This window comes from Arvicanthis niloticus, chromosome 4, assembly GCF_011762505.2.
Source record: "Arvicanthis niloticus isolate mArvNil1 chromosome 4, mArvNil1.pat.X, whole genome shotgun sequence".
Taxonomy (NCBI): Eukaryota; Metazoa; Chordata; class Mammalia; order Rodentia; family Muridae; genus Arvicanthis; species Arvicanthis niloticus.
This window is the reverse complement of record NC_047661.1, coordinates 15661759-15687606: the sequence shown is the minus strand read 5'-3', so window position 1 is coordinate 15687606 and position 25848 is coordinate 15661759. Positions and strand designations below refer to the sequence as shown.

The 25848-nt window shown below is 41.5% G+C and overlaps 2 protein-coding genes and 1 non-coding gene across 6 annotated transcripts; 2 read left to right on the top strand and 1 right to left on the bottom strand.

Moving 5' to 3' along the window:
* Window positions 1-2189: 2189 nt before the first annotated feature.
* Actrt3 (actin related protein T3) lies at window positions 2190-4375 on the bottom strand. The gene is made up of 2 exons (XM_034501410.2): window positions 4068-4375; window positions 2190-3205 (listed from the first exon to the last, which is right to left on the bottom strand). Exons 1-2 carry the CDS (start codon window positions 4265-4267, stop codon window positions 2290-2292), a joined length of 1116 nt encoding a protein of 371 aa, XP_034357301.1. The 5' UTR covers window positions 4268-4375; the 3' UTR covers window positions 2190-2289.
* Window positions 4376-5677: 1302 nt separating this feature from the next.
* Window positions 5678-5750, top strand: Trnav-aac (transfer RNA valine (anticodon AAC)). The gene has a single exon. It is a non-coding gene; the product is annotated as a tRNA-Val (tRNA).
* Window positions 5751-6531: 781 nt separating this feature from the next.
* On the top strand, window positions 6532-24502 carry Mynn (myoneurin). 4 transcript variants are annotated; one of them, XM_034500125.2, is made up of 8 exons: window positions 6532-7137; window positions 8147-8217; window positions 9446-10239; window positions 11257-11416; window positions 15387-15565; window positions 16412-16495; window positions 17563-17649; window positions 20109-24502. In XM_034500125.2, exons 3-8 carry the CDS (start codon window positions 9522-9524, stop codon window positions 20369-20371), a joined length of 1491 nt encoding a protein of 496 aa, XP_034356016.1. In that variant the 5' UTR covers window positions 6532-7137; window positions 8147-8217; window positions 9446-9521; the 3' UTR covers window positions 20372-24502. The 4 variants fall into 4 exon arrangements, with proteins under 4 accessions (XP_034356016.1, XP_034356011.1, XP_034356012.1 ...); XM_034500120.2 differs by having other exon boundaries at window positions 7921-8217; XM_034500121.2 differs by lacking the exon at window positions 16412-16495 and having other exon boundaries at window positions 7921-8217.
* The last annotated feature ends 1346 nt before the right edge of the window (window positions 24503-25848 follow it).

Below are 25848 nucleotides of genomic sequence, written 5' to 3'. Positions count from 1 at the left end.
AGTGTTTATAGTCTTGAGTCCAAGAATATGGCTACTTTATATCTGCATTGATAACTCCTAATGGATCACTGAAGTTCTAGAAAGTTCCCAGTCCAATTTTATTCTCCAAATTAACACTTCAGTTATCTTAATAAAATTTCTAGTCTTCTGGGGTTAAATCTTTGTTGCTTTCTTCTGCCATGAAGGCATTTAACTTGAAAGACCGTGATAGGACAAGACACTGCAGAGGTTCTTCCATCTTGTATTCTTGCTTGTATTTCACCATTTCAGATTTACCTAGAATCTGATCTCCTTGATGGAGAATCCCTTAGGAACCCAAAGTCAAGATTTCCCCAGCTAACTTACCTTAGCTTCTTTCTATTAAACTGCCTGCTTATTGCAAACCTCCCCCTCCAGCTAACTGCTTATCTTAGCTTCTTGTGCAAGACTCCCTCCAGCTAACTGATTATCTTAGCTTCTGATAAATTGTTTGTTTACCCAAAATGCTTCCTTGCAGCTTCTGAAGGATACGCCAAGACATGTTTTTTGTGTGTGTTCAAATACTCAATGCTCCGGGCACTCCATGCTACACTTAGGGACTGAATGCCTGAGTGTAGTCATCTGGACTAAAGACTTTATTCCAGCCATCTGGGGAAAAAAAAAGGCTTTCAACTGGCCATAAATTGTGTCTCAGTGGTCATCTTTGGTGGGTTGTTAGCCTTAATTTACCTTCCTGGTCACACCCCTGGCTCCACTCCATTCTAGGAAGCACGCTTTGTTCACACTCTAACTCTAGCTCAGTCCCATGCTGTCAGAATATCTTCCCTCTTCTTGTCATGGACTCATTCCTTCCTACAACAACCTTCTTCCGTAAACTGCAACAACCTTAGAGCTTACTATTTGACACAATGTTTTAAGCTAGGTACAGCTAAGTATACTGTAACATCAACACCCAGGAGGTGGAGGAAGAGAAAAATCACGGCAAGTTCAAGAGAAGCTTGTGCTACAGGAATTAATCCAGCAAGGACTCCCATGCCAAGATAGCCTGCCAAAAAAAAAAACAAATAAATGGGGTACTGTCCATTGCTCTCTTTCCAAGGGAAAAGTCAGGGATACTGTTTCCCATAAAAGCATTTGACTTATTATTTGGGCAATTGACACTTGCTAGGCTAAAGAAGTCTCTATGTCTAAAAATGAGCTCAAGTAGGATTGTAGAAGGACTTCCAGTGGTTGGATAACAGCTAGCATTCTTCAGGAACTTGGGAAATGGGTTTCCTGTCCCCAGAAGGAGTCGCTCCCCTCAGCTACTGGTCTTCCTTATCGTATAAAGTAAGGACATGATCACTCCTAGGTATGGTTGGAGGGGAGGTTTTTATTGTAGATATGAGGGAAAGAGGCATCTGGAAAAAGTCCAGAGCAGGAAGAGAGTGGTACACTGAACATGGCCAGAGTGAACTGGGCCATGAGAGGATGGATGGGGGAGAGCAAACGGGGAGGAGGGAGAGAGGGAGCAAACACACCGTGGTCAAGAGTAAGAAGCCCAAGAGAGCACATAGATGAAATTGCAGGGTCATATAGAAATGAGGCTGGGGGAAGGGAAGGCCATGACTGGAGAAGCTTAGGGTAGAGGGCAGAGTGAGAAGGCTGTGAGGAGCCACAGGTACTGAGTGAGCCCGGAGGCCAGGATATGTTATTAGGCACCACAGACGGTTGTCTGTCCAGTTACGTTTGGACCTGACAGAATCTGCAGGATTTGCTCATCCCTTGGCTCTCACATTCTGCCTGTCTTGCAGACTGCCCCACCCACACCCAGTCTACTCTCTGCTTTTTTTCCTTATCTCATCCACAATAAAAACTGTTCCCCAATGAAGGGACTATTTCAGTGGTTTCTGAGCTATGCCTCATGACCTACAACACCCACTGTCATTATCACATTGTTTCCTGCCCTGTTGGAAGAATCCAAAAAAGTCAGGCCCAAAGTTGCAAGCCTGATTCCAGCTACCTAGAAGACTGAAGCACAAGGATTACAAGTTCTCAAGTCCGGCCTAGGCAATTTAGTGGGAGATCCTGTCTCAAGATATCTCAAAATACAGAGGAAAAAAAAAAGTCAGCTGGGAATATAATTCAGTGGTAGAGCACTTAGCATTTGTGAGACTCTAGGTTCAACTCCCAGAACTACCAAAAAAACTTTTAAAAAAGAAATTGGCCATCTCAATAACAGAAATGCTTTTCATCCTCCCCAAATAAGACTACCCAAAGCGCTTTGTTATGCGCACTGAAAGCATTTTTACTCATCATTCTGTCTGCAGTTCAAAAGCATCGCTGGTGTACAATGTTGGGTCCAACTTCTTCGAATTCTGCAGCCGTGATCCACATGTCTTGGAAGGCAGACAAGGATGCAAGAATAGAGCCCCCCATCCACACTGATATTTTCCTTTCCGGGGGAGCTACAACCTGCACGGTGGTATTGGCAGGTGCCATCTTTGCCACATCCTTAATGAGTCGCTTATCTAAACCAGGAAAAGATGTCGACCCTCCCGACAGGATGATGTTGGAGAAGAAAGAGTTCCTGAGATCTGTATCACATTTCGTTATGCTGCTGAAGCACATCTTGTCAATGCCCGGAGCATCAACATTCAGAAGATACGGAGAGAAGAGTGCCTCTGGGCAGCGGAATACCTGATTATGGAGCTTGACAGTCTTCCCATCAGGCAGGGTGTACATTCTCTCTGGGCTAGACTCCTTGGTCATTTCCTCTTCATAGTCCATTGCCACATAACAAGCATTCTCCTTAATGTCTGTAACAATCTTCCTGTCCCCAGTTCTAAGCAGCATGATACCATCATCCTTCAACAACATCATGAGGTAGCTGGTGAGGTCAAATCCTGCCACATTTAGCTGTTTTACACCATGAGATAGGCAGTAACCCTCAAAGATGGGCACACACTGAGTAATCCCGGCACCTGAGTTCAGCACCAGGCCAGTCGTAAAGCCAGCAGCAAAGAGAGCCAACACAGCCTGGACAGACATATAGAAGGCAGGGACTCCCAGATTTTCAAAAAACACTTCAGAGATGTGCTGCCGATCTGCCAATGGGTTCAGCGCAGGTTCTGTAACCAAGACCGGACCATCACTGGCATTCAGGTTCAGGTTATAGTCATAGATATGCTTCCACATGATCTCCATGTCCCCCCAGGAGGAAATGAGACCCCGTTCCACTGGATAGCTGGAGAGAGAACAAAAAATATATATATGTCTTGTGCTTTTACAGTTGTTGCTAGTGGTGGTTTTTGGATTTGGCTTAAATATTATTATTACATTATTATTATTATTATCATTATCATTATTATTATAGTTCTTGTTTTGGGACAGAGTCTCACTATGTTGTCCTGGCTAGATTAGAACCCATGACACTTGCCTCCAGCACTCAGGAAGTAGAGACAGGCACATCTCTAAGTTTGAGGCCAGTCTGGTCAACAGAATGAGTTCTAGGACAGCCAGACTACACAGAGAAACCCTGTATCAAATAGACAGACAGACAGACAGACAGACAGACAGACAGACAGACAAATAAAACAAATTTAGTATGCAAACCCAGCTGGCCTAGAACTCACAAATTCCCCTGCCTTTGCCTGATTAAAGGTGCAGGGTATTATTCCTAGACAGAAGCTTTTAACACCCTTTCTGCTCGTTTTCATCTAAAGGGAGTATTTATCATTATTGTTTTCTGTCAGTGACAAGGTAACTTCCAGCAAACAGCACAGCAACTTTTCTCTGCAGTCATTTTGCTTGGCCATTTTTCTCCTCCTTGGGGAATGTGACTAAAAAGTTGGAAACTTCCCATATTCTGGTATAGTTGCAAATAGTTCACGAGGCCACACCGCATGACAAAAGTCATACATCAAGTCACATTCTTACACAGGCACGTCTAGCACGAACGGCCACTGTCTGTCTGAATAAATTTGTGTACAGAGAACAGAAGTTTTTTGTAAGGAGTGGCTGGCTGATCCTGGTCCTTTCGGGGTGGCTTTAGCTCTGGGCTCTCCGCCCACTTCCACACAGACTCAGATTGCAGCATCCCGCTCTACCTGATGGACAAGAAGCTCCTGCGCTCCTGCGCTTGGTCACCCACACACAGCTCCTCCCCGCTGTCCACCGCAGTGCTGTGGCCTTTGGTCCGGCCCAGAATATTCGGATAGACGAACTGGGGTTCCCGGGTCCCAGCCAGGCCCGCCTTGATCATTCCCGAGCCGTTGTCGATCACCACTGGTGGCTGGTAGCCGCTCATGCTGCCGGTGCTGCTGCATCTGCGCCTCCGGGCCGCTCCTCCCGGGCTATGTAGGGACTGGTGACTGTAATGTCGTCATAGAGGACCCCGCCATCTGCTGACCCGCATGACACGCGGTGCCTCCTGAGACTGCTTTCTGTGGGTTGAGCGTCACTGCTGCCTCTGGAAGCTCTCAGCATTAATACCAGAAAACCGGGTTACTCTTGCAAAACATAGAAATCTAACAATTTACAAGGGCCTTTCTCAAACACTCTGAAAAGCTATTAAAAAAAAAAAAAATTCTCTCAAGTCCTTCAACTGTAGTTAACAGGAGTGTTCCCGGGCCAGTGGGAAACTGGAGGAAGGCTCTTGAAACCCGGGATGGGCCTAGGAATATTGTTGCAGGAAGGTTCTGCCTGGCATCTGTAAGGATCAACTTCAGGGAGTGCTGGGGTGTGAAATGAGTTTGTGTTCTGTAGAGTAAACAATGTTATATCTTTCCTGTAGTTTCTAAAATGTACACCAAGAGGTAAAACCTTTTGGGTTTTAAAAGATGTTGGTCCCCATTTTAGTACAGGCTGGCCTCGAACTCAGCGGAATTGCCCTCTTCAGGCTCTGAATTCTGGGATGCTCAGCTCCCCTCCCTCCTCCTCGTCCTTTCTCCCTTCTCTTTCCTTTATTTCCTTCCTTATTTTTTTTTCCTCATTTCATCTTTTTCTTCATCTTTTTGGTTTATATCTCTAGGTCCTCCGAAGCTAATTTTCATTTCCCGGGGCTGATATTTTAGGAATAAGAACACGTCTGCCACCTGGCAAGAATATGAATGCCTTAGATCATTATGAAGTTCAGTTCAGAAAAAAAAAAAAAAAAAAAAAAAAAAGTACATTGCGCGGCAAAAATGAGCGTCTTGGTGTTTGATTTCGCGCATCCCTTAGGGGCTTTGAAACAGTACACAAATTAGAAGCTTTGGTAGATATTTCGAAGCCGGATGGGGAAAAAAACCGACTGAAGCACACAGTTCTGCGCCCTGGCTACAGCGTGCCACTGCTTCCCCAGCTGGAGGGGGATAAAAAAATGGAACTTGGCCAAGAACTAAGTATTGTGCCCGGTGTGCCTGTCAGGCTTTGCAAAAAAAGAAAAAAAAAGAAAAAGAAGGAAGAGGAGGAGGAGGAGGAGGAGGAGGAGGAGGAGGAGGAGGAGGAGGAGGAGGAGGAGGAGGAGGAGGAGGAGGAGGAGGAAAGAAAAGGGAAGAAAGAAAGAACATTGCAAACAATACAAAACTTTTGAAAGTTTCAGCACTGTTCAGTTAACTGTGCTTTGTTCAGTTTTTTTCTTTCTTCTCATTGAAAAATACATAAATCTCAAACGTTTGTGAAATGTGTATGAGAATATCACATAAGAAGAACCATTTCAAAGCTAGAAACCAGCGAGGTTTCCGTAGTGTAGTGGTTATCACGTTCGCCTAACACGCGAAAGGTCCCCGGTTCGAAACCGGGCGGAAACAGTTTTTAAACCGGAAGTTAAGGAAGAACTTCACAATAAAAAAAAAGACCTTTACTCAGCTTTTTAAATGTTGATAACAAACGTCCCAACAGACAGACAAGAACACCAAACAAAAAGGGTTGATGAGGTAAGTAACTACGATCCGAGAAGGCTTGCCTTGCATTCTCCCTAGCTCTAGCCTCTGAAGCATTTCTGTATTCAGTCCCCCCCCAGAGATTCCATTTTCCCTTCCATAGCAGGCTAGATTTTATTCTTGATTTACATGTCAAGTTCACTAAATATTTCAGATTCAACACAATATAGAATGAAATTAAAAAGAAATTTATACTCAGAAATATAAAAAAGTAGTCTCAACTTTTTTTTATAAACACGATTGTGGTTTTATTCATAAACTCTTCAGAGAGATGTTATAAAGCAAAAAGATTACGGCAAGGAAAAAACTCTGAGTTTTTGAGACTGTCTTTTAAATAAAGTCACAGGTAAATTCCTTAAACTCCAGAAATATAACTTTTAACAACAAACGTTTCAGTTGTGCTTTTTAAGATTTAGACGTCCGCAGGCTCTAGGGAAGAATCTACACAAACACATCAAAACTTTTTGGCACTTTCGTATAGTGTAGCGATAACTTTGTTCTTCTCCCTAACTCTGCACTAACTCTGATTTCGAGGTAAATAATCGTGCTAAAATTATTCTGGTTCAGACGCAGGAAAACCTTTTCCGGTAGAAAGCCCACCTTCCTCTCACATTGCGCATGCCCAGTGTGCCCTGCTGCTTTGCTTTGCTTTTGAGCATCTCAGCCTCTGTCACCAGGTAAGGGCATTCTGGAAGAAGAGCTTTGGTGAGCTGGCTCAAACAGAACTCTGGGGGTCCCAAGAGCTTTCGGGTATGCAAAAGAGGAAGGAGTGATTGGTCTCGACTTAAGCATATCCCTCCCACCCGTCACGGTCAAGAACCAGGGTGCACACCACAGTCCTCTCCACTGGAGGGGCGCTAATGAAGACAGGATGACAGGCGAGGAAAGGAACTACAACTCCCAGCATGCAGTGCGCAGCGCGGTTCCTGGAGAGGCCGGCTGTGCACTCGAACCCGGTCTCCGTCCAGAATCTGGGCCGACAGCTGCGGGCTGACAAGGTGAGCAGCTGGCGCAGGATGTGAGTGAGCCCTGAGGTGTGACCCGGAGACCTGGGCATGCCGGGAAGTCAGGGCTCTGAGTTCCAGCTCGCCGGCCCTAGTGGACATCTGAAGACCTGTCGCCGGTGTCCCACTGGATCACACATCCGGACGTGACGCTACGGCGGAGGAGGAAGGGAGAGGCGGAGCGTCGCGGTGACGTCCTCCCAAGATGGCGGTGAGAGAGTGAAGAAACTGTTTCCCTTGGGCGGCTACGGGTGAGTGTCGCCCTCCGCCCGGCCTGTAGTCACTGCGTCCTGGGACCCCGGGCTCTTATGTGGCCTGGCGCCTCGGAGACCGAGCGCGATTCGGGGCGAAGGAGGGCGTCCTGGGAGAGGCAGCCTCCGCAGTGGCTGTAGTCATGGCCCGTGCCGCCGTGGGAACTCGCGGGAGTGCGAGCTGGGAGAGCAGGGCAGTGGAGGCCGGGGATGACTGGCTGGGACTGTCACCCTCCGCGGCTGCCAGCCCTGCAGCGGGCCGGCAAGGGGTGTGTCCTCCTCCAGGGAGTGATGGAACCTTTGACACGTCTGGTCGGGGCGTTCCCGCCCCCTTGCCTAGAGCTTGGAACCTCACCATCTCAACCTACAGGTTTCAGTGATCAGAGAGCAATGAGAACAGTTCGTATCGTGTTCTTATCCTCTGTTTCAAGGAGTCATTTCTTAGTTTGTTTGAGCACCTTCAGGTAAAGATGCCTGTTGGAGCTGGAAAGTTTGAGGGGTCGGCTCTAAAAGCTTAGAATTTACAGCCCTCTCTTACAACTCGCGACATGGGTTTTGTTCACTGACATTTATTACATTGGTGTTCTAGTGCAGTAAAACAAAGAAAAGCATTTAATCACCACGAGTGTTTGATGAGGCTTTTGGGGGTTAGGGGTAAAAAGTAAGAGCTGTGTTCTTCGTGTTTAGTCTTTTGTCCCTTCTCCACACTCCCTTACCTCTGCACGGGTGAATGTTTGATGAAAGCTTATGGTTATCAATTCACCGTTTCTTTTTGCCTTTTAGATGAAGGGTGAAATTCTATTCTGATATCAAAATGCAGTATTCCCACCACTGTGAGCACCTTTTAGAGAGACTGAATAAACAACGGGAAGCGGGATTTCTTTGTGACTGTACCATAGTGATTGGAGAGTTCCAGTTTAAGGCGCACAGGAATGTGCTTGCCTCCTTTAGTGAGTATTTTGGTGCGATCTACCGAAGCACTTCTGACAACAATGTTTTTCTTGATCAGAGTCAGGTGAAGGCTGACGGATTTCAGAAACTGTTGGAGTTTATATATACAGGAACTTTAAATCTCGACAGGTAAAGTACACGTTTTTATTCAGTTAACAAAATCTAGTCAGATAGTTTTTAGAGCTAAAGTAGAGTCATATTTTTTCGCATTCATTCTTCACGATCATTCTCAGTGTTGATACACAACTTACACTCTCTTTCTCTCTCTCTCTCTCTCTCTAGCTTCAGTAGCTCTGTTTAGGATGAAAAGATGTTTGGTAAGCACAAAAAAAAAAAAAAAGACAGACAGACAGACAGACACATTAAAGCTAGGTGTTAGGAGGCAGAGGCAGGTGGGTCCTTGTAAATTCAAGGCAGCCTGGGCAACAGAGCAAGTTTCAGGACGGCTGGAACTATACAAAGAAACCCTGACTTGAAAAAACAAAAATAAACAAGCAGATAAAACACATTAAGGTCAAGAATTCTGTCTGGCATACTTATTTACAAAAGAAAAAAAAAAAAAAAGAAAAATTGATTGGTTCCTAAAGAAGCCTCCGAGGGAATGGGAGGAAGCAGGGTATTGCCAACAACATAAATAAATAAACAAACAAACTGGGCGTGGTGTGCATGCCTTTAATCTAGGGCTCATGAGAGAGAGGCAGGTGAACCCTGTAAGTTTGAGTCCAGCCTAGTCTACATGATAAGTTTCAGGTTAGTTAAAGCTGCATAGTGATACCCTGTCTCAAGAAGCAAAACAAATGTATGTATGTATGTATGTATGTATGTATGTATGTATTTTTGAGTGTAGATGTACACATGTGTACCGCATGCATGTAGAGGTCAGAGACCAGTTTGAGGGACTCATTTCTCTCCTCACCTTGTTGAGGTGGGGTCTTGTTTCTGCCGTGTGGGGCTCGCTTGGTTAGCTGGCTTGTCTCTGCCTCACATCTTGCAGAAGAGTGCTGAGATCATACATGTGCACAGTCACATTGCCTTCTCCAGTAGGTTGGGTCTTGGGCTTTCCCAGTTAATGCCTTTCCCTGCTGAGCCAGCTTCCTGACCACCCAACAGTCATTTTTAAATTCAAGTGTTTGTCTTTTGTTTGTTATTGTTTTCTAAGCAGCCAGAAAATCTGCGTTCTTCAGTATCATTAAGTTGGAGATACCTGCTCAAACACTGACTGAGTTACATTTATAAGTTTGTTACTTAGTTTAAACATGTTGGGCATTCTGCTTTATTAGATCTTTAAGAGACATTTGAGTATGTACAGATATTTCTTTTTATCAGAATATTGTCATTTAGTCTTGTTTCCTTTCAGTTGGAATGTTAAAGAAATCCATCAGGCTGCTGACTATCTCAAAGTAGAAGAGGTAGTAACTAAATGTAAAATAAAGATGGAGGATTTCGCTTTCATTGCTAGTCCCTCTTCTACAGAAATATCTAGTATTACTGGAAACATCGAATTGAATCAACAGACCTGTCTTCTTACTCTTCGAGATTATAACAATCGGGAGAAATCAGAAGCCTCCACAGACTCAGTTCAGGCAAACCGCAAACAACGGGCATTGACAAAGAAATCATCTCAAAGTAAAAAGAAGAAAAAGGCTTTCAATTCCCAGAAACCAGGGCAGAATAAAGCAGTGCAATATCCCAGTGATATTTTAGAGAGTGCATCTGTTGAATTATTCCTAGATACAAATAAGTTGTCCTCACCTGGAGCAGAGCAAGTCATTCAAGGAAATGACAATTCAGAACTTGAGTTGACCTCAGTTGTGGAAAATACTTTTCCAGCACAAGATATTGTGCAAACTGTTACAGTCAAACGGAAACGTCGAAAATCACAGTCACATTGTGCCCTGAAAGAACACTCCATGTCTAACATAACCAGTGTAAAGAGTCCGTATGAGCTGGAGAACTCGGGGGAAGAGCTGGACCCAAGGTATTCCAAGGCCAAGCCGATGTGTAACACGTGCGGGAAGGAGTTTTCAGAAGCCAGCAGCCTGCGAAGGCACATGAGAATACACAAAGGAGTCAAGCCGTATGTCTGCCACTTGTGCGGAAAAGCATTTACCCAGTGCAACCAGCTGAAAACACATGTGAGGACTCACACAGGTAGGGCTGCTTGTGGGAAGGGACACTGTTCTGTTTGGCTGCTGGGCTGGGTTAGTGGTGTTTGTGTTTTCTGTTCTGTTTTGGCACTGGGACTTGAACCCAGGGCCTCAAGTGAATACACATTATACTACTAAGTTGTGTCTCCAGCCCAAACAGGTGGCATTAGCATACAACATTCATTGCTTACAAACAGAGGTTGCCATATTCTTTTATCTAAAAACATAGAATCCTAAAATTTTATTTGTAATTATAACCAAATATTTAATAGCTCTTTGTTATAATTGACATTTTGAGTTGTAGGGCATCAGGTCCTTACACCCTTTTCTCTCATAATAATTGTAAACTTGGTCCTAACCTCCAGACCCTGCTGGGATTGAATCTAGGGCCTTGAACATGCTGTGCAAGCACTCTACCACCTAGTCCTTCCCCCTCCCCAGTATGACTTTATTCTGAGACAGTGTCTTCCTATGTTGTTGAAAATGGCCTTGAATCTGAAATCCCCCTGCCTCAACTTCCAGAGTAGTTAGGATTATAGAGCTGTGCCATACGCCTGGCTTGGTTCTAGTTTTATAAATATTTAACAGAGTTAAATACTAACACTCAGGCCAATTTTCACATATTAGCATCACTTCACATTACATGCTTCTAGATTTCACTAGTTTTGAACATCATTCTCTCTCAGCTTTCCTGTTTACCTCTGATTTGCATGACTTTCTGCTGGCAGAGTATAGTATCCATTGGTGCCCTTAGATTTGTATTTTACACAGTTTTCTTGCTGATCACCTTTCACTGTTATGATTAATTTCTTTGCTCCTAGTTTTTCAGTAGTCCTGAATGACATCCCATTTGATTTTGTTACTTAGAAGTTAACCATTTTCTGAAAGCAAAAACCAGTACTGTTGGCACTCTTAAAAGCCTTAAGATTTTATGACTTTAGCAAGTAAATACAGGATTTTTTCCTAATATAATACCATTGTTCCTAATATCTCCCTAATACAAATGTTATTGTTCTTTTAGGGGAAAGACCATATAAATGTGAACTGTGTGATAAAGGATTTGCTCAGAAATGCCAACTGGTCTTCCATAGTCGAATGCATCATGGTGAGGAAAAACCCTATAAATGTGATGTGTGCAATTTACAGTTTGCAACTTCTAGCAATCTCAAGATTCATGCAAGGTAAAAGAAAATGAGTCGTTTGACCTTTACGTTAGTTAGTTATTGCAATCTAATGAGTAGTGGGTTTTCAGTGAGCACACAGAGCAAGCCTCACATGATATTGTGCTGATCATGGAGCAAGAGAGTTTGATGCTTGTCTACCAGGCTCTCTTCTTCCTTGGATTTTCTCATTTCTCTCCTTTGGAATGGAAATTGTATTGTGGAATTTGTGTAAACTATGTTCTGATTTTTATAAGAATTGCCTAAATCTCTGAGACTTTAGACCTGGACTTTTTGTTCTTCTTGTTTCAAGACAGGGTTTTCTCTGTGTATCCCTGGCTCTCCTAGAAGTGGCTCTGTAGACCAGGCTGGCCTTGAACTCAAAGAGACCCACCTGCCTCTGCATCTGGAGTTCTGGGGTTAGAGGCCCAGCATAGACCCAGACTTTTGAGAGATCCTGAAGCTGTGCAGACTAGAGAATCTTAGAGATAGCTGAGTGCTTTCACATGTGGCAGGAGGTAGAGTATAGTTTGGATCTGAGATGCCTCCCAAATGCTCTTTTGTGGAAGGCATAGTTCCCAGTATAATTGTTCAAAGGTGGTTGTGGGGCTAGTGACTCTGACATAATCAGAAAATTAGAGGAGGTGATATTTTAGGTAGTGAGACCTAGTTAAAGAACTGATTCTCTAGCCTCTCGTTGTTGCCTCTTGCCTCAGCCTTCCCTACATGCTCCTTCTCTGCTTCTTCTTTCTGATTGCTGTGATGGATAGCTCTACTGCAGGCTCCCAGGGGAGGTAGTAGCCATGCCCTGTGAACTATGGCTACAGTAGACTGAGTTCCTGTGTGGCTAACCTTGGACAAAGCACACAGAAACAGTGTATGTAGGCAAGGAGTTTAGTACATTCTTCTCAAACCAAATTTTAACACCCTATCACTTTTGATTACTAAGATTTGGCTAGTTTTCTACTTGTTTGTTTGTTTGTTTGTTTGAGACAGGATCTTGCTCTAAAGCCCAGGCTAGTCACAAACCCAAAATCCTACCTCTACTTCCTGAGAGCTGGGATAACAAGAATATACCATTGATAAGAATTTTTTTTGTTTTGCTTTATGGTGCTAGGAACTGAACTTGGGGCTTCCAGAATGCTTAGACAGTTGCTCTGCCATTGAGCTGTATCCCTAGCCTGTTGACTTAGTTTTCATTGTGCTAAATATTCCTCAACCATTTCTTCCTTGGTCCCAGCTTTACTTCTACTTCCTTTCTAGCCAAACTTCTAGGTCCTTCAAAAATTTCCACTTAGTTTTTGCTCTCTGTAAATTTGGCTAAAAGTAGCCAGTAATGCTCATAATATCTATGTACTACTATGCAGCCTTGAAGTTTCCACTGGAATAATTCTTTAAACCCAGCTCAGAGCCTCAGGGCATGGATAAAATGTAAACAAGGTATTTGCCAGAATGCAAAATTGTTCTCCAGGTCATTTCCCAGTGGCATTATTTCCTTCTAAAACTCATGAGCACTGTCTTTACTGACAGTCTGTTCTGTCTCGCTCCCTCCCCATGTTCCCTTTCTAAAAGTTGTAGTCCAGTTAACCTCGAACTTCTAATGTTCTTGCCTCAGGGTTGTGAGTATTGGAATCATTGACATTTGCCCATGGTTCCTATTTCCAGCTACTATCCACATTTCTGTCAGAATGATCGTCTTCTGAATGACCCACTAAGCTCTGCTGGAGTCTCCTAGAACGTCTCTAACTTGCATCTCTAAACTTGCTCTAATTCTTCCTAAACATCAGTTCTAAAGTGTGTGAACTCATTGAGAGACACAGTCACAGTGAACACATCCCTGGCTCTCTTCTTTTTTCCATGTCCCCAGCTGTCACTGTGAGGCAGTTAACCTAAGAAGGAAGGCCTGTATTAGCAGACAGTTCTAAAGGCTTCAGTACATGCTCTCCTGGCCTCATAGCTTCTGGGCCTTTGAAGAGGCAAACAGATACGACAGAGGATATAGTGGAATCCACTGCTCATCCTGTGGCAGTCAAGAAAGCTTAAAGAGGGCCTGGAAACAATGGTACAGAATCTGTGACCTGCTTCTTTCGGAGGTGAAGCCTAGTTGAGGAACAGGTTAGGCCCCACCTCCTAAAGTTTCCACCTCTAAAATTACTGCTAGCTGAGGACCAAGCCATTGACACTTGGCCTTTAAGCAACATTCTAGATTCAAACCATTAACATCCAGAGTTAAGAGATTTATTTTTAGTGGAATCGTCACCTTCAAGTGACAGTCAGAAAAAGAACAAGGTATATAGGTACAGATGCTATAGGCAGGGTGCTATGATTTGGAACTTTTCTCTCTTTAAATAATATTTTTTTTGTATATTCATATATATCTACACCATGAATGGCATGCCTGTGGTGGCCTTAGGACAACCCAGGAGAGTCGGTTCTCTCCATCCACAATATGGAACCCAGTGATCAAACTTAGATGGCAGTAGGTACCTCTACTGAGCCAACTTCACTGGCCCAAATTTTATTAACTCTTTCTCAGTGAAATATGAAGCAACTGTCAGCTGAAGGTGGATGAGAAGGTGCTAGTAGTTTGGGGAAGAACTTTTGACAAGGAAGATAGACTAGCAAAACAATTGCTGTATTTGGGTAACTATTTGTAGGACCGTGATAGGATGGCTGGTTTTGGTTGAAGCACTGGCTATAAAGACCGGAGACCCAACAGGTGTCCATTGCCTGTAAGGGAAGGGCATCTATTCTGCTGTGCTCCCAGAATCCAGACTCCTAACACTTGGCGTGGAAATCCATTGACCTGCACTGTTCAGTCACACTCAGGGCAATGTAGCCCCACCTAAAGAGCACAGGTAGAGTGCATGACTACAAGCCTCAGGCCCTAGAGAGATTTACATACTAATGAGATAACTGAGGGCGGACCCAATTAAGCATTCTTCCCCAGACCCTTCCCCTTTCTCCCTCCCTATTTAACTCAGGTCTGCCCTGAGTTTGGGGGGCGGGGGGGGGGGGGGGGGGGGGGGGGCGGACTTCGCATCCAGATTCAACCATCATCTGTCATGCCAATAAAGCCATTTTGGAAACCCAAGGACTTTCTCGTGTCATTGGGGCCTCACCATGAGGAACTGTGGAGAAGGCCTTTAATGAGCCACTGTAGCCTCATTTCCCACCTGGAGGAACTTTCAGCATTTCCAGCCACACTACCCACAACTATTGTGGTGGTTGTTTTTAGTTTGACATAAACCTAGACATACCTAGGAAGAGGGAGTCTTACTTGAGAAAAGACCTCCTTTGGGTTGCCAATAGGTAGCCTGTAGGTCATTGTCTTCAGTAACCTCGGCTCACTGTGGTTGGGCCACCCCTGGGCAGGTCGTCCTGGTTAGACAAGAAAGCAGACTGAGCAGGCCGGTAGGCAGCAGTAGCAGTTATCCATGGCTTCTGCTTCAGATCTTGTTTCAGGTTCTTGCCAATGACTTCCCTTGGGGATGGACTGTGACGCTGAAATAAATCTCTCCTCCCCAGGTTGCTTTGGTTATGATCTTTATAACAGCAACAGAAACCCTAAGACAACTATATAATGATGATGGAAAATGGTTTTGAACTCATTTCAGAACTGCTAATATTTTGATACCTTAAATTATTATTTTCAAGAAGTATTTTACAAAGAAACAACTATTGAATTTAAATATGTAGTCGTTTGGTTTTGGTTTTTTCAAGACAGGGTTTCTCTGTGTAGCCCTGGGTGTCCTGGAACTTGTTCTATAGACCAGGCTGGCCTCAAACTCAAAAGAGATTCACTTGCCTCCGCCTGAGTGCTGGGATTAAAGGCATGTGCCACTACTGCCCAGCTAAGTATGTAGTCCTCACCTGTTGAGATGAAGTAGAATGCTACATGAAATACAGTGTTTTATATAAGAAATACTTCATGTATACATGGCCTCCGATTGCTTTACTTACTGCTATGTTACTTTCTGTTTACTAACAGGAAGCACAGTGGAGAAAAGCCATATGTTTGTGATAGATGTGGGCAGAGGTTTGCCCAGGCCAGCACACTGACCTATCATGTCCGCAGGCACACTGGAGAAAAGCCTTATGTGTGCGACACCTGTGGAAAGGCATTTGCTGTCTCTAGCTCTCTTATCACTCATTCTCGGAAACACACAGGTAAGAGTTTACTGCTGAGACTGCTTGGGACAAGGAAGGCTGTAGCTAAGACAAGTGGGAATTGGGCCTTTTCAAAAGGTAGACTGTAGACTTTTTAGATATCTACATTGGTAGCTTTGAAACTATGTTCATGATTTTCACATAACCATTAGATTAAGAATCTGACATTTTCTAGAATAATACAAGGTAGGTGAAAATTTTATCATTAGCTTATGCTTTTAAAGTAAGAGAATTCTGAATATATAAATCGAATTGAGTCATGTCTTTATGACTAGAGAAAACCTAGTTAGCCTTTTTTTTGGGGAATTTGTCTCCTGTGAGTAAGAATGTGAAAGGGGAGTTAAGCAGGAGGTGTCTTAGGCAAGAAACCTGTCTTGTGACTTGGGATGTCTTTTGCGTAGACATTCCAAGATCTGGAACTCAAACAGATGTGTCAGATGCAAATTGTAAGTTTTGAAAACAAAGTGTACTGGTTAGAATCTCTTTTGGAAGGTGGGCTGTTGGCTATGATCTTCCTTAAATGTTTTTATTCTCCTTGAATAATAGATAGCAAGATTTGAATTGTTACTTGAATGTGACATGTTCTTAGTCATAAGAATCAAATTGTTTACCTAGGTCATGTCTTCTAGAGAGAAGAGACATTTGCAGGAATAATGTTTTAGTGTGTGAAAAGTACCAATCTAGATAGGTAGAATAAATTAATAGTTCATTACTTTTGATGCCTCTAAGATATATTATAGAAAGGCTTTCATATAGATGATTAAAAGCTTAATTTAGAACTCTTGTAATTGATAAATATTATATTGGTATAGTACACCACTTCGCTATCTTTTATTTTCCATCTAGGTGAAAAACCATACATATGTGGTATTTGTGGGAAAAGTTTTATTTCCTCAGGAGAGCTCAACAAACACTTTCGATCCCATACAGGTCTGTGTTTAGGGAGAACGCATCGTTTTTTGTTCTCTCTTAATTCCTTTGTACATAAAACTTGGCTTTAAATCCATTGTGGAGTATCTAGTATAACTTAGTGATAACAGGTTTTTAATGTATATATATCAGCTTTTTATTTGTTTATTTCTTTTATTTATTTTTTTAGTTGTTTATGAGTATAATTTAAATTTGGTTAAGAATTCTGTAGATTTTCTAAGGAATATGCCAGATATCCATTGTTTCCAACTGAAAACATTTTCATTAAATTGAATAGATATATCAAACAAGGAATCATCAGATTTATAAAGTGGGATTCTTATATGCAAGTTTTAGGAATGGATTTTGTTATCAGCATATTTGTTATAACATGTAATATGTAAATAGTCATATATGTTGAATATTAAATTTAAAGGAAAACTGCTACTTTCTAAATATACTGTTTAACATCTTTTTTTTTTAAATCCATCTTTATAAGTCTTATCCAGCATGATACGAATACTAGAAGGGGCCTGGTAAACTCATTGCCAGCTCCTGTAACATGATGTTTCTTGTTTTTTGGGGTAACACATTGACTGGTTCTTCAGTCCTCACCTGATCCCCCTAGTGCTGGGGAGCAGACTCAGAGCTTTAATGATGCAGTCTACCCTGAGTCTGATCCCAGCCTGAACAGTACTCATTTGAGAACAGTTATATTGAGAATATTGTCAGTATTTCTTAGATTTCCTCATTTGTGAGGTATATGAGAATAAAAATCATAATTATACTTTTTCCTAGCTCTAAAACAGGTTTTAGCATATGAACAACATCCAATATATATCTGATATCAATAACAGAGTAGGTTATTTTTGAAAATTATAGACAATGAAAATGCTTAATTTCACCCCAAATTGGGTTATACTCTTATAAAGTAAAAGTGTACCTATGTGTATAGCATTTCTCACCTCACAGTCATAACTAAGTGATTAAAAGAATTTTTGCTTTATTTTCATCAACATTTGATAGTTTTGTATCAGCTAGCAATTTTTTAAATACCAAGTTTTTAAAGTTCTTGCCTTGTTTTTCAGGAGAACGACCATTTATCTGTGAATTATGTGGAAATTCTTACACAGACATTAAAAACTTAAAGAAGCATAAAACAAAGGTCCATTCTGGTAAGAGCATATGCTTAAACGTGGACTTCTCTATTGGTCCTGTCCTTAGCTTAAACGTTGAGCTACACATGTCAACAGTGTAGATTAGATCTGTGTTTGAAAGTAGATAGAGGGACTGGACTGGCTCATGCTTGTCATCTCAGGACTTAGGAAGCTGGTGCAGAAAGATCTCAAAGTCAAGGCCAGCATGGCCACAGAGATAGTACACAGACACACACACATCAATAAACAAACAGATAAACAAGCAAACAAATGAATAAAATAAAGTTATTTTAGAAAACAGTAACAAAAAGTTAGATATATACATATAAAAAAGTAGCTTTATAGTTTACAGAAGATTCCTCTTTCCTCTGTTATTGAAATATTGAAATTTATAAAAAAATTAAAATTAAATAAATTTTAAAATATTCAGGGGCTGGAAAGGTGGCTCAGCATTTACAAGCACTAGCTGCCCTTCCAGAGGACCTGGGTTAGAGTCCCAGCACCTTCATGGCAGCTCACAGGTGTCTGTAGCTCTACTCCAGGCGTTCTAATGTCCTCTACCAGCCCCTAGGCACACGCAGTAAAACACCATACATCATCATCATCATCATCATCATCATCATCATCATAATAATAATAAAATACCTTAACTATTTCCTCCTTTAAAAAGTCTGACTTGCCACAAAGCATGTTGGCACATATCACACACCCATAATTCTGTAACTTAGGAGACAAGAAAGACAATTGTTATTCAAGGTGAGCTACAATCTCAGACAAGCAAACAAACCAACAAACAAAAGCCGAAAAGCATGACTTTTGAGTAGTTTCAAAAATGAAAGAAAGTATAAGCAAGCAGTCTCATTATTGTCCATAACGCAGTCTGGACAGTTGAGGAGGACTGCTATAGTTAGGAAGAAAAGAGTCTCTGAATATCCAGATGTGGAAGGTATAGGACCCCGGTAGCTCAGAAACGTTCTGTCAGCACGGGAAGCCAGACTGCAAACTTTTAGGATTGTTGCTTAAAATAGATGCTTCATTTACTGTACTCACCATGACATTCTGCCAGGATGAAAGGTATCACAGGTATGACAGTGAGAATCAGTGGGTGTGATACCAGCACATGTGAGGCTCCAGGTACAGTATCCAGCACCAAACGTACGTGTGTGTGTGTGTGTGTGTGTGTGTGTGTGTGTGTGTGTGTGCGCGCGTGCGTGTACATGTGCATTCTGCATATAGATGATAATTAGTTGAATTGTAAGGGTTAAGGTAGAAACATTTGAAAACTGTAGTGAGTGTCTTCATAGTCCATTTAATACCTATGAGATACACATAGCTGCAGGGCACGGGAAATTGAACAGGGTATAGCCCTGGTTCTCTAAGAGCTTACCTGGATGTAACGTCAGAGATCTAACTGTATTGAAATTGTAGAACATCCTAAATACAGAAGTGCTAAAGAAGATGTTTCTTCTGAAGCATTGGAATGGTCGTAAGATCACCTGACATGGTAGCACATGCCTATAGTCCCGCACTTAGGATGCTGAGGGAAAGCAGATTGGTTGCAAGTTCAAAGCCAACTTGGGCTCCATAATGACAGGATCTAAAAGGGAGGAGGGCTGTCAAAAGAGAAAAGACTTATTTTTATAGAAATTGAAAAGAGTTCATGGGATGGGGACTGGCAGGACAGGGTCATTGCAAACAGAGGACATTTTGATGAGTCACTAAGACAAGACAGCTCAGGTTATTTCTTGACTGGTTAAACTGCAGAGTACAGAGAATTGCATGCAACTTAATGTAAGCAAAGCATGCACTGTTAGCTATCTAACGAGGCTGCTGAAGTCATGTCAGCACTCTGGGGTGGCAGCAACATGTTACTGCAGGAGTGCAGTGAAGGCAAAGTGCACCTCTAGTCAGTGTGGTAATTTCTCTTAAGAGAGCAGCATTGCTTACTTCTGGAGATAACTGATTGATACGTTGTGTACTGTAAACCTGAAGCCACTTGCTAGTGCACACTCCTTGTTAAAATAGTCAGTGTACAAAGATTTATTTACTGTCTTGCCTTTCTGCACTTGGAAGGAATTAGAGATGTTTAACTTAGCATTCACTGTCAAGAACTTTACAGCCTAGTTGAATAGAGGCATGACTGAGTAGAGTCAAACTAGACTGAGAGGAACGGGTGCCACGGGGAGGAGGATGAGATTTGCCAACTGTGTAGTGAGGTAGAGGAGAAAAGTTCACCCGGGTTTAGAATGTGTAGACTTATTTATGTAGTGGTGTTTGTGCTTGACCCTGTTCTTGATACATACTGTAGTATCAGTGCAAACTTCATCAGGTACACTGGGGAGAGAGAAACAGGCTGCATGTGGGGGGTGAAGGCTGAGTGTATTGTAGTTTCTAGGACCTGTAAGTAGATCAGCGTAACTCAGACAGTTGTGTGGTTTTGCATTGTTAAAGGCAATGTACTTTCCCTTCTGTTTCAGGTACAGATAAAAATCCAGATTGCAGTGTAGATGACCATGCTGTAAGTGAACAAGACTCCATACAGAGAAGTCCTTTGTCAGAAACACTAGATGTGAAGCCTTCTGATATGACTCTACCCTTAGCACTTCCACTTGGGACTGAGGACCACCATATGCTCCTACCTGTCTCGGATAGTCAGTCTCCTACATCAGACACACTGCTGAGGTCAACTGTGAATGGATATTCGGAACCACAGTTGATTTTTTTACAACAATTATATTGACTTTGAGGACATGGAATTGCTAGGGCATCCTTGGCGCTAAATGTAAACATGTCTGGTAAGGTGCATATTGATATTAACCCCCACTCATTTGAGCTGTGTGACCATTAGTTTTTATTTACGGAAGTAAAAGCACCTGATACTGCATCAGTCAGTGCTTGTTTTGGTTTTTGGCTTTTATTGTAAACAACCAGCCTGTGAAGGAGCGGCTTCCAGCGCACTAGCACTGTTTTGAGTGGGTAGGTTTTAGACACTGTTAAAGCTGCCTTAATTCCATCTTTATTTTGCATTGTAGACTTATTTGTTTTTTAGGTAGAGTCTGACCTGTGGGGTTTTTTTGTTGTTGTTCTCACTGTTTAAACAAAGTCTACAGTAACATCAACTTCAAAGTGTTTCTGTTTGTAAGCCCTGTGGACTAGTATGGAAACTGTCAGAGGGATTCAATTTCATGTTTATGTCTATGACAATTTAGATACTAGGGAAGAATTGTGCTATTTATTAATATATTCCTTTAGAGGTAACTTTTCTAATGAAGCCAAACAAAGTATTTCTCTTAAAACCCAGAAAATGTGTGTAAATTTTTGTTCATTGAGAGTGAATTCAGTATTCTGGAGAAAACCAGTACTCAGATCAATTTTGTTTGAGTTGAAACTATATTTTTTTAAATAGATATTTGGTGTTTTTGAGTAGTCAGAAGACAGTTTTGGAATTTGATTCATTTTATATTTTATTAGATTTGTAGATTATTGGAAGTAAATATATAACAAGTTTTGAAAATTTTTGATAAGCCTATCTTGTATCAGTTATGCACTTTTTAAAATAAATGTTCTAAAAAGAATTTTCTAGATACAAAATACATACTAGAAATCACTTGGCTTCTAAATTTGATATATTACTTAGAAAAAAATCAAGAAACTTAAGTTGCATGCCTAAGGCAACACACATACACACAAATAGAATTAATATCCTAAATTCAATTATAAGGTATACGTTTGGATTATCAGTTTCTTTACCATTTTATATTTGAGTTTTCTATAGACATGGATTTTTCACTTCTATAAATTAAACTACAACTTTTGGTTGTTGGCTGCAGCTTTATAGTGGTCCTTTCCATTGCAGCTGGGTGTTGAGAACTCAGCATCACCCCATCCTCCACGCCTGCTCCCTCTCTTTTTCTCTCACTGTGCTGCATATTGATTGATTTCACTTTGCCTTGTAAGTTACAGTTTCCCAACCAGTTCCTGTTGCTGATAAGTTCTGGTGACTGTTTCTCATCTCTGCCATCAATTAGTTAGGTCTCACTTGTTTTCAGGATTTTAACTGCACTGAAACAGACTCACAGTGTTCACTGATACTGAATTCTTCAATCATAATTCTCCCTGTTAGAGCCCAAGTCACAGAACTAAGAAGACATAATAGAACACTCAGTTCATACAAACTGCAGGTGTCTTCACATTTCTTAGAGCTATAGCATTTTCATAGTAAATTACGACCAGTGAGACTATCTTAACTGGAGAGACTATGAAACACCACCTTTGTATAATAAACTTATTTTATTACTTAGCTAAGAAATCTGTGTGTATGTTAAATGAACATACTGAGTTTGAATAAAATTTATAAGGTATAAAATGTTCAGCTAATCTTTTCTGGTTTAAGATCAATAAAAATTTGCTGGAATATAAAAAAACTGGAAAAAATTAAGACTCAACCCTTTTTAACAAGTTTGCCAAAGTGGAGAGGTAATATTTAAGTGCTGTAGTTAGTTGGGCATGCACATACCGATAATCACGACATTCTGGAGAGTTAAGGAAAGAAGGTTAAAAAGGATTCCAAAAACTGCTATAATGATGTCTGTGCTGTATGAGGACAAAAACTGCCCAGTTTCCTTAAATGTAATGATAGTCTTTTGTTGGTTTAATCCCTCTTAAATTCTGTACTGGTCTCACTTCACAGTCCTGAGTGGTCTAGGACTTCTGTGTAACCTAAAGTAGCTTCTGACTCCACATCCTCCTCCCTCGTTCTCCAGGTGTGCAGCACAGTATTAACAACACACAACACAACACCTAACAACACCAAACTTGTTATCTAGCATTTGAAAGTTTCTAAATTGTTATTTTCAGATTTTTTTTCTGTAAGTGGAAATATGGAATAGGTCAGGTTGTTTTTTTAATTTGTATCACTTGCATATCTAAAATTCTTTAAGTTGATACTGGTTTAGTCATTTGCTCTTCCAGAATTATTTGTGCAGAAAGCTCAAAGACTGAATGTCATCATTCTTTTCATACTGTACTGTCACTTACTCTAATGTGCATATACTTCAGGAGTATCTGGGAGTCATTCTAACACAGAGTCATGGAGGTAAATTCTTTACCTGTTTTGTTATGGTGCAGTGTTTTGGCAAAGATTCTTAATTAAGTATTACAGAAGGTTTTCAAACTCTTTAAAATGCTGAATATCTTAGCAAGTATTTTCTAATTTTGTTTTATATTTGTATTATTTTACTTTAGAGTTAACTTTTAAAGTTTTTAAGAAGGGAATTGTAGATTATATATTAAATAAACTTTGCTGTTTAATAGTATTCATGTTTAATTCCATAGGATCATTTCAGTGGACAATTTTAGCAGCTTTTCCAAGATTGAAGGTCTGTCAATTCATTGCAAAAGTAATTTATCATTTCTCTACATCTTAATCTTATAGAAATGGCACATATCAAACACTTGAATAGGTAGTTAACTCTCTACACTGATTTTTAAAATATCCTGGGCTAATAGTTGTAATGCCTTTACTCCTATCGGATTGGAGTTTAAGAGTACTCACTTGAGTTTACCGAGTCAGATGTGCTGGGGCAGATGTTTGATAGAGAGACCGTACAGCTGATTTCTGCATGGACCAAACATTGAGAACTGTCTCCCAAGCACTTCTTGGTGCTCTACCTTTGAAAAGCACTTAAAATGAAGTTCTGAAATACAGTTTTTTATCATTTACCTGGAGATTTTTAATCTGTTATTTGGTTAGAAATACCACCAAATAAAAAAAAATTAAGTCTGCATTTTCATTCACTATTTTGAATAACAATGAGATTGAGATATTGGGACATTGATTTCTTTGTTTCTTTTTGTCTTGAGACAGGTTTTATTATGTCTATGTTGAGATTGAATTTATTAAATAGCCCAGATTAGTGTGGAATTTACAGTAACCTTGCTGCCTCAGTTGTGTCCTGGGATTATAGCTGGGTACCACCACTCTCTACAGTAATCTCTTGAGACATGATGTAGTCTTCTTTTGCCTTATTAAACCCCTGCCCCTGCTTATTGACAAAAATTTTGCTGTGTTTTAAGGATTTATCCTATAAACATTACTGCCTTCCAGGAAATGTACAAAAATAAATGCCCACTTACAAGAAGCTAGGAAGCCAAAAATGGTGAGTGGTGTCTCCCAGGAAGTTCAGAAAGGCAGTGTGAGCAGTCAGTCAGTAGTAGGTAGAGAGAGAAAGGGCCCATTGTTCACCTGGGTAGACAAATAGAGTGACTGAGGGAAGTTACCCATGCTGACTGCAGAGGACCTAGGCAGGATGTGAAAGTAGCCAATGAGAATGAGAGAACAGTCAGAAATGTCTAACCCGGCAGCCATGCTGACTTAGTGAAATAGTCCTTGCACAGTGTGACTTAGCTAGGCCACGTTTATAACCCATGTGGTCATATCCTACCAGAGTTGACTGCTAAAGGGCAGAAATTAGACACCCAGGTTTGTAACCTGATTCCGTACGGTGACCTCAGCTGACTTAGGGAAGAGAAGCAGTTCTTAGGCAGACCTCTGATCATATTCTCAACTGTAGAATGCTGCAATGGTAAGTAAGATGTAAATGAAGAGGTCGTTTGGAATTGGCCGGGAAGTCAGGGAAGAAAATCAAGAGTTGTTTCAAGCAAAGAATCACATCTCTGAACAATAAACATGAAGATATAGTGACACAGTTTCATACAACAGTGGAAAAATGAGCTTATGGAGATTAGCATTGCCAGGGGTTTTATATTGTTTTCTATACATTGTATTCTGGTTGTGCCTTTCCCCTCCCCCAACTCCTCCCAGATCCTCCACAACTCCATACCTATACCCAACTCCAGGCTTGCTCTTTTTTTCTCTCTCTTTAAAAACCAAACAAGCAAACAAAATTAAAAACTCACACACAAAGTAAAACCAAAATATACAGCAAAAGACCAGTCAGACAGAAAATACCTGAAAAGGCAATTTAAGACAGTCTACAAAAATACCATCAAGTTCTTCTGTGCTGGCCATACGGCATGAGGCCTAGCCTGAAGTGTGGCGACTATATCCTGCTATACTCCATTCGAGAAACCAAGTTTTTCTTGGTTAGGAGTGGGAGCCTGTATCTACTTCCTTCTGTCAGCACTGGGACCTGTCTGACTTTAACTTACGCGGGCTCTGGGTGTGTTACCTCTGTCTCTGAATTCTTATGTATGTACCTCAGTCCTATTGTATCTGGAAGATACCATTCCCTTGGAGCCCCCATCCCCTCTGGCTCTTATAATCCTTCTGTCTTCTACATGCCCCCCTGAGCCTTAACAGGAGGGTTTGGTGAAGACATCCCACTTAGGGCTGTGCTCCAGAATCTCATTGTCTTCATACTGTCCAGTTGTGGGTCTCTGTGTTAGTTCCAACTACTTCAAGAAGAAGCTTCTCTGATGATGGCTGAGTGATACACAATACACTGATATATGGTTGGCAGTAGAATGTTATTAGGAATCATTTTATTACTACGTTTCTTTAACAGAACCATAATATTTGGGGTTTACCTTAGGCCCATGGCCTGTCTAGTCAGGTTCTTGGCCATTGAGTAGTGTCAGGTATAAATTACATCTTATGAAGTGGGTCTTAAATTAGTGGTTCACAACTTTTCTAATGCTGTGATCCTTTAATCCTCAAGTTGTGGTGACCCCCAACTACTATAAAATTATTTTGTTGCTACTTCATTCAATTTTGCTACTGTTATAAGTTATAACTTGTGGTTTTTGATGGTCTTAGGCAACCCCTGTGGAAGGATCATTTGACCCCAGAAGGGTTGTAGCCCACAAGATAAGATCTGCCTTAAAGTCAATCAGAGTGATTGGTTTCTCGTCACACTGTGCCGCCATTGCACTACCTTACCATACCAGGCAGGCGGGCCACTGGTGGAGATCAGAGGCTTTGTAGCTATGTTCTGCTGGCCTCGGAGGCCATAAATAATGGCCTGTCACATTGTGACAAACTTTTCCTACCATTATCAGAACCAGTAGTTGCCCGCTAAGCTGCCCTCACCTCAGTTAAGTGTGGACATGTGTCTCCATGGAGACATGGGTGGTAGGAGCCCCCATAGGTGCACATGCAGGTTGGGCACAAACCTCCCAGTGCAGGCTCAGGCAGGTCTTACTGCTGGAGCTTCAGCCATCTTCTACACTTCCTCTCAGAAGAAAGTAGGAGCATTT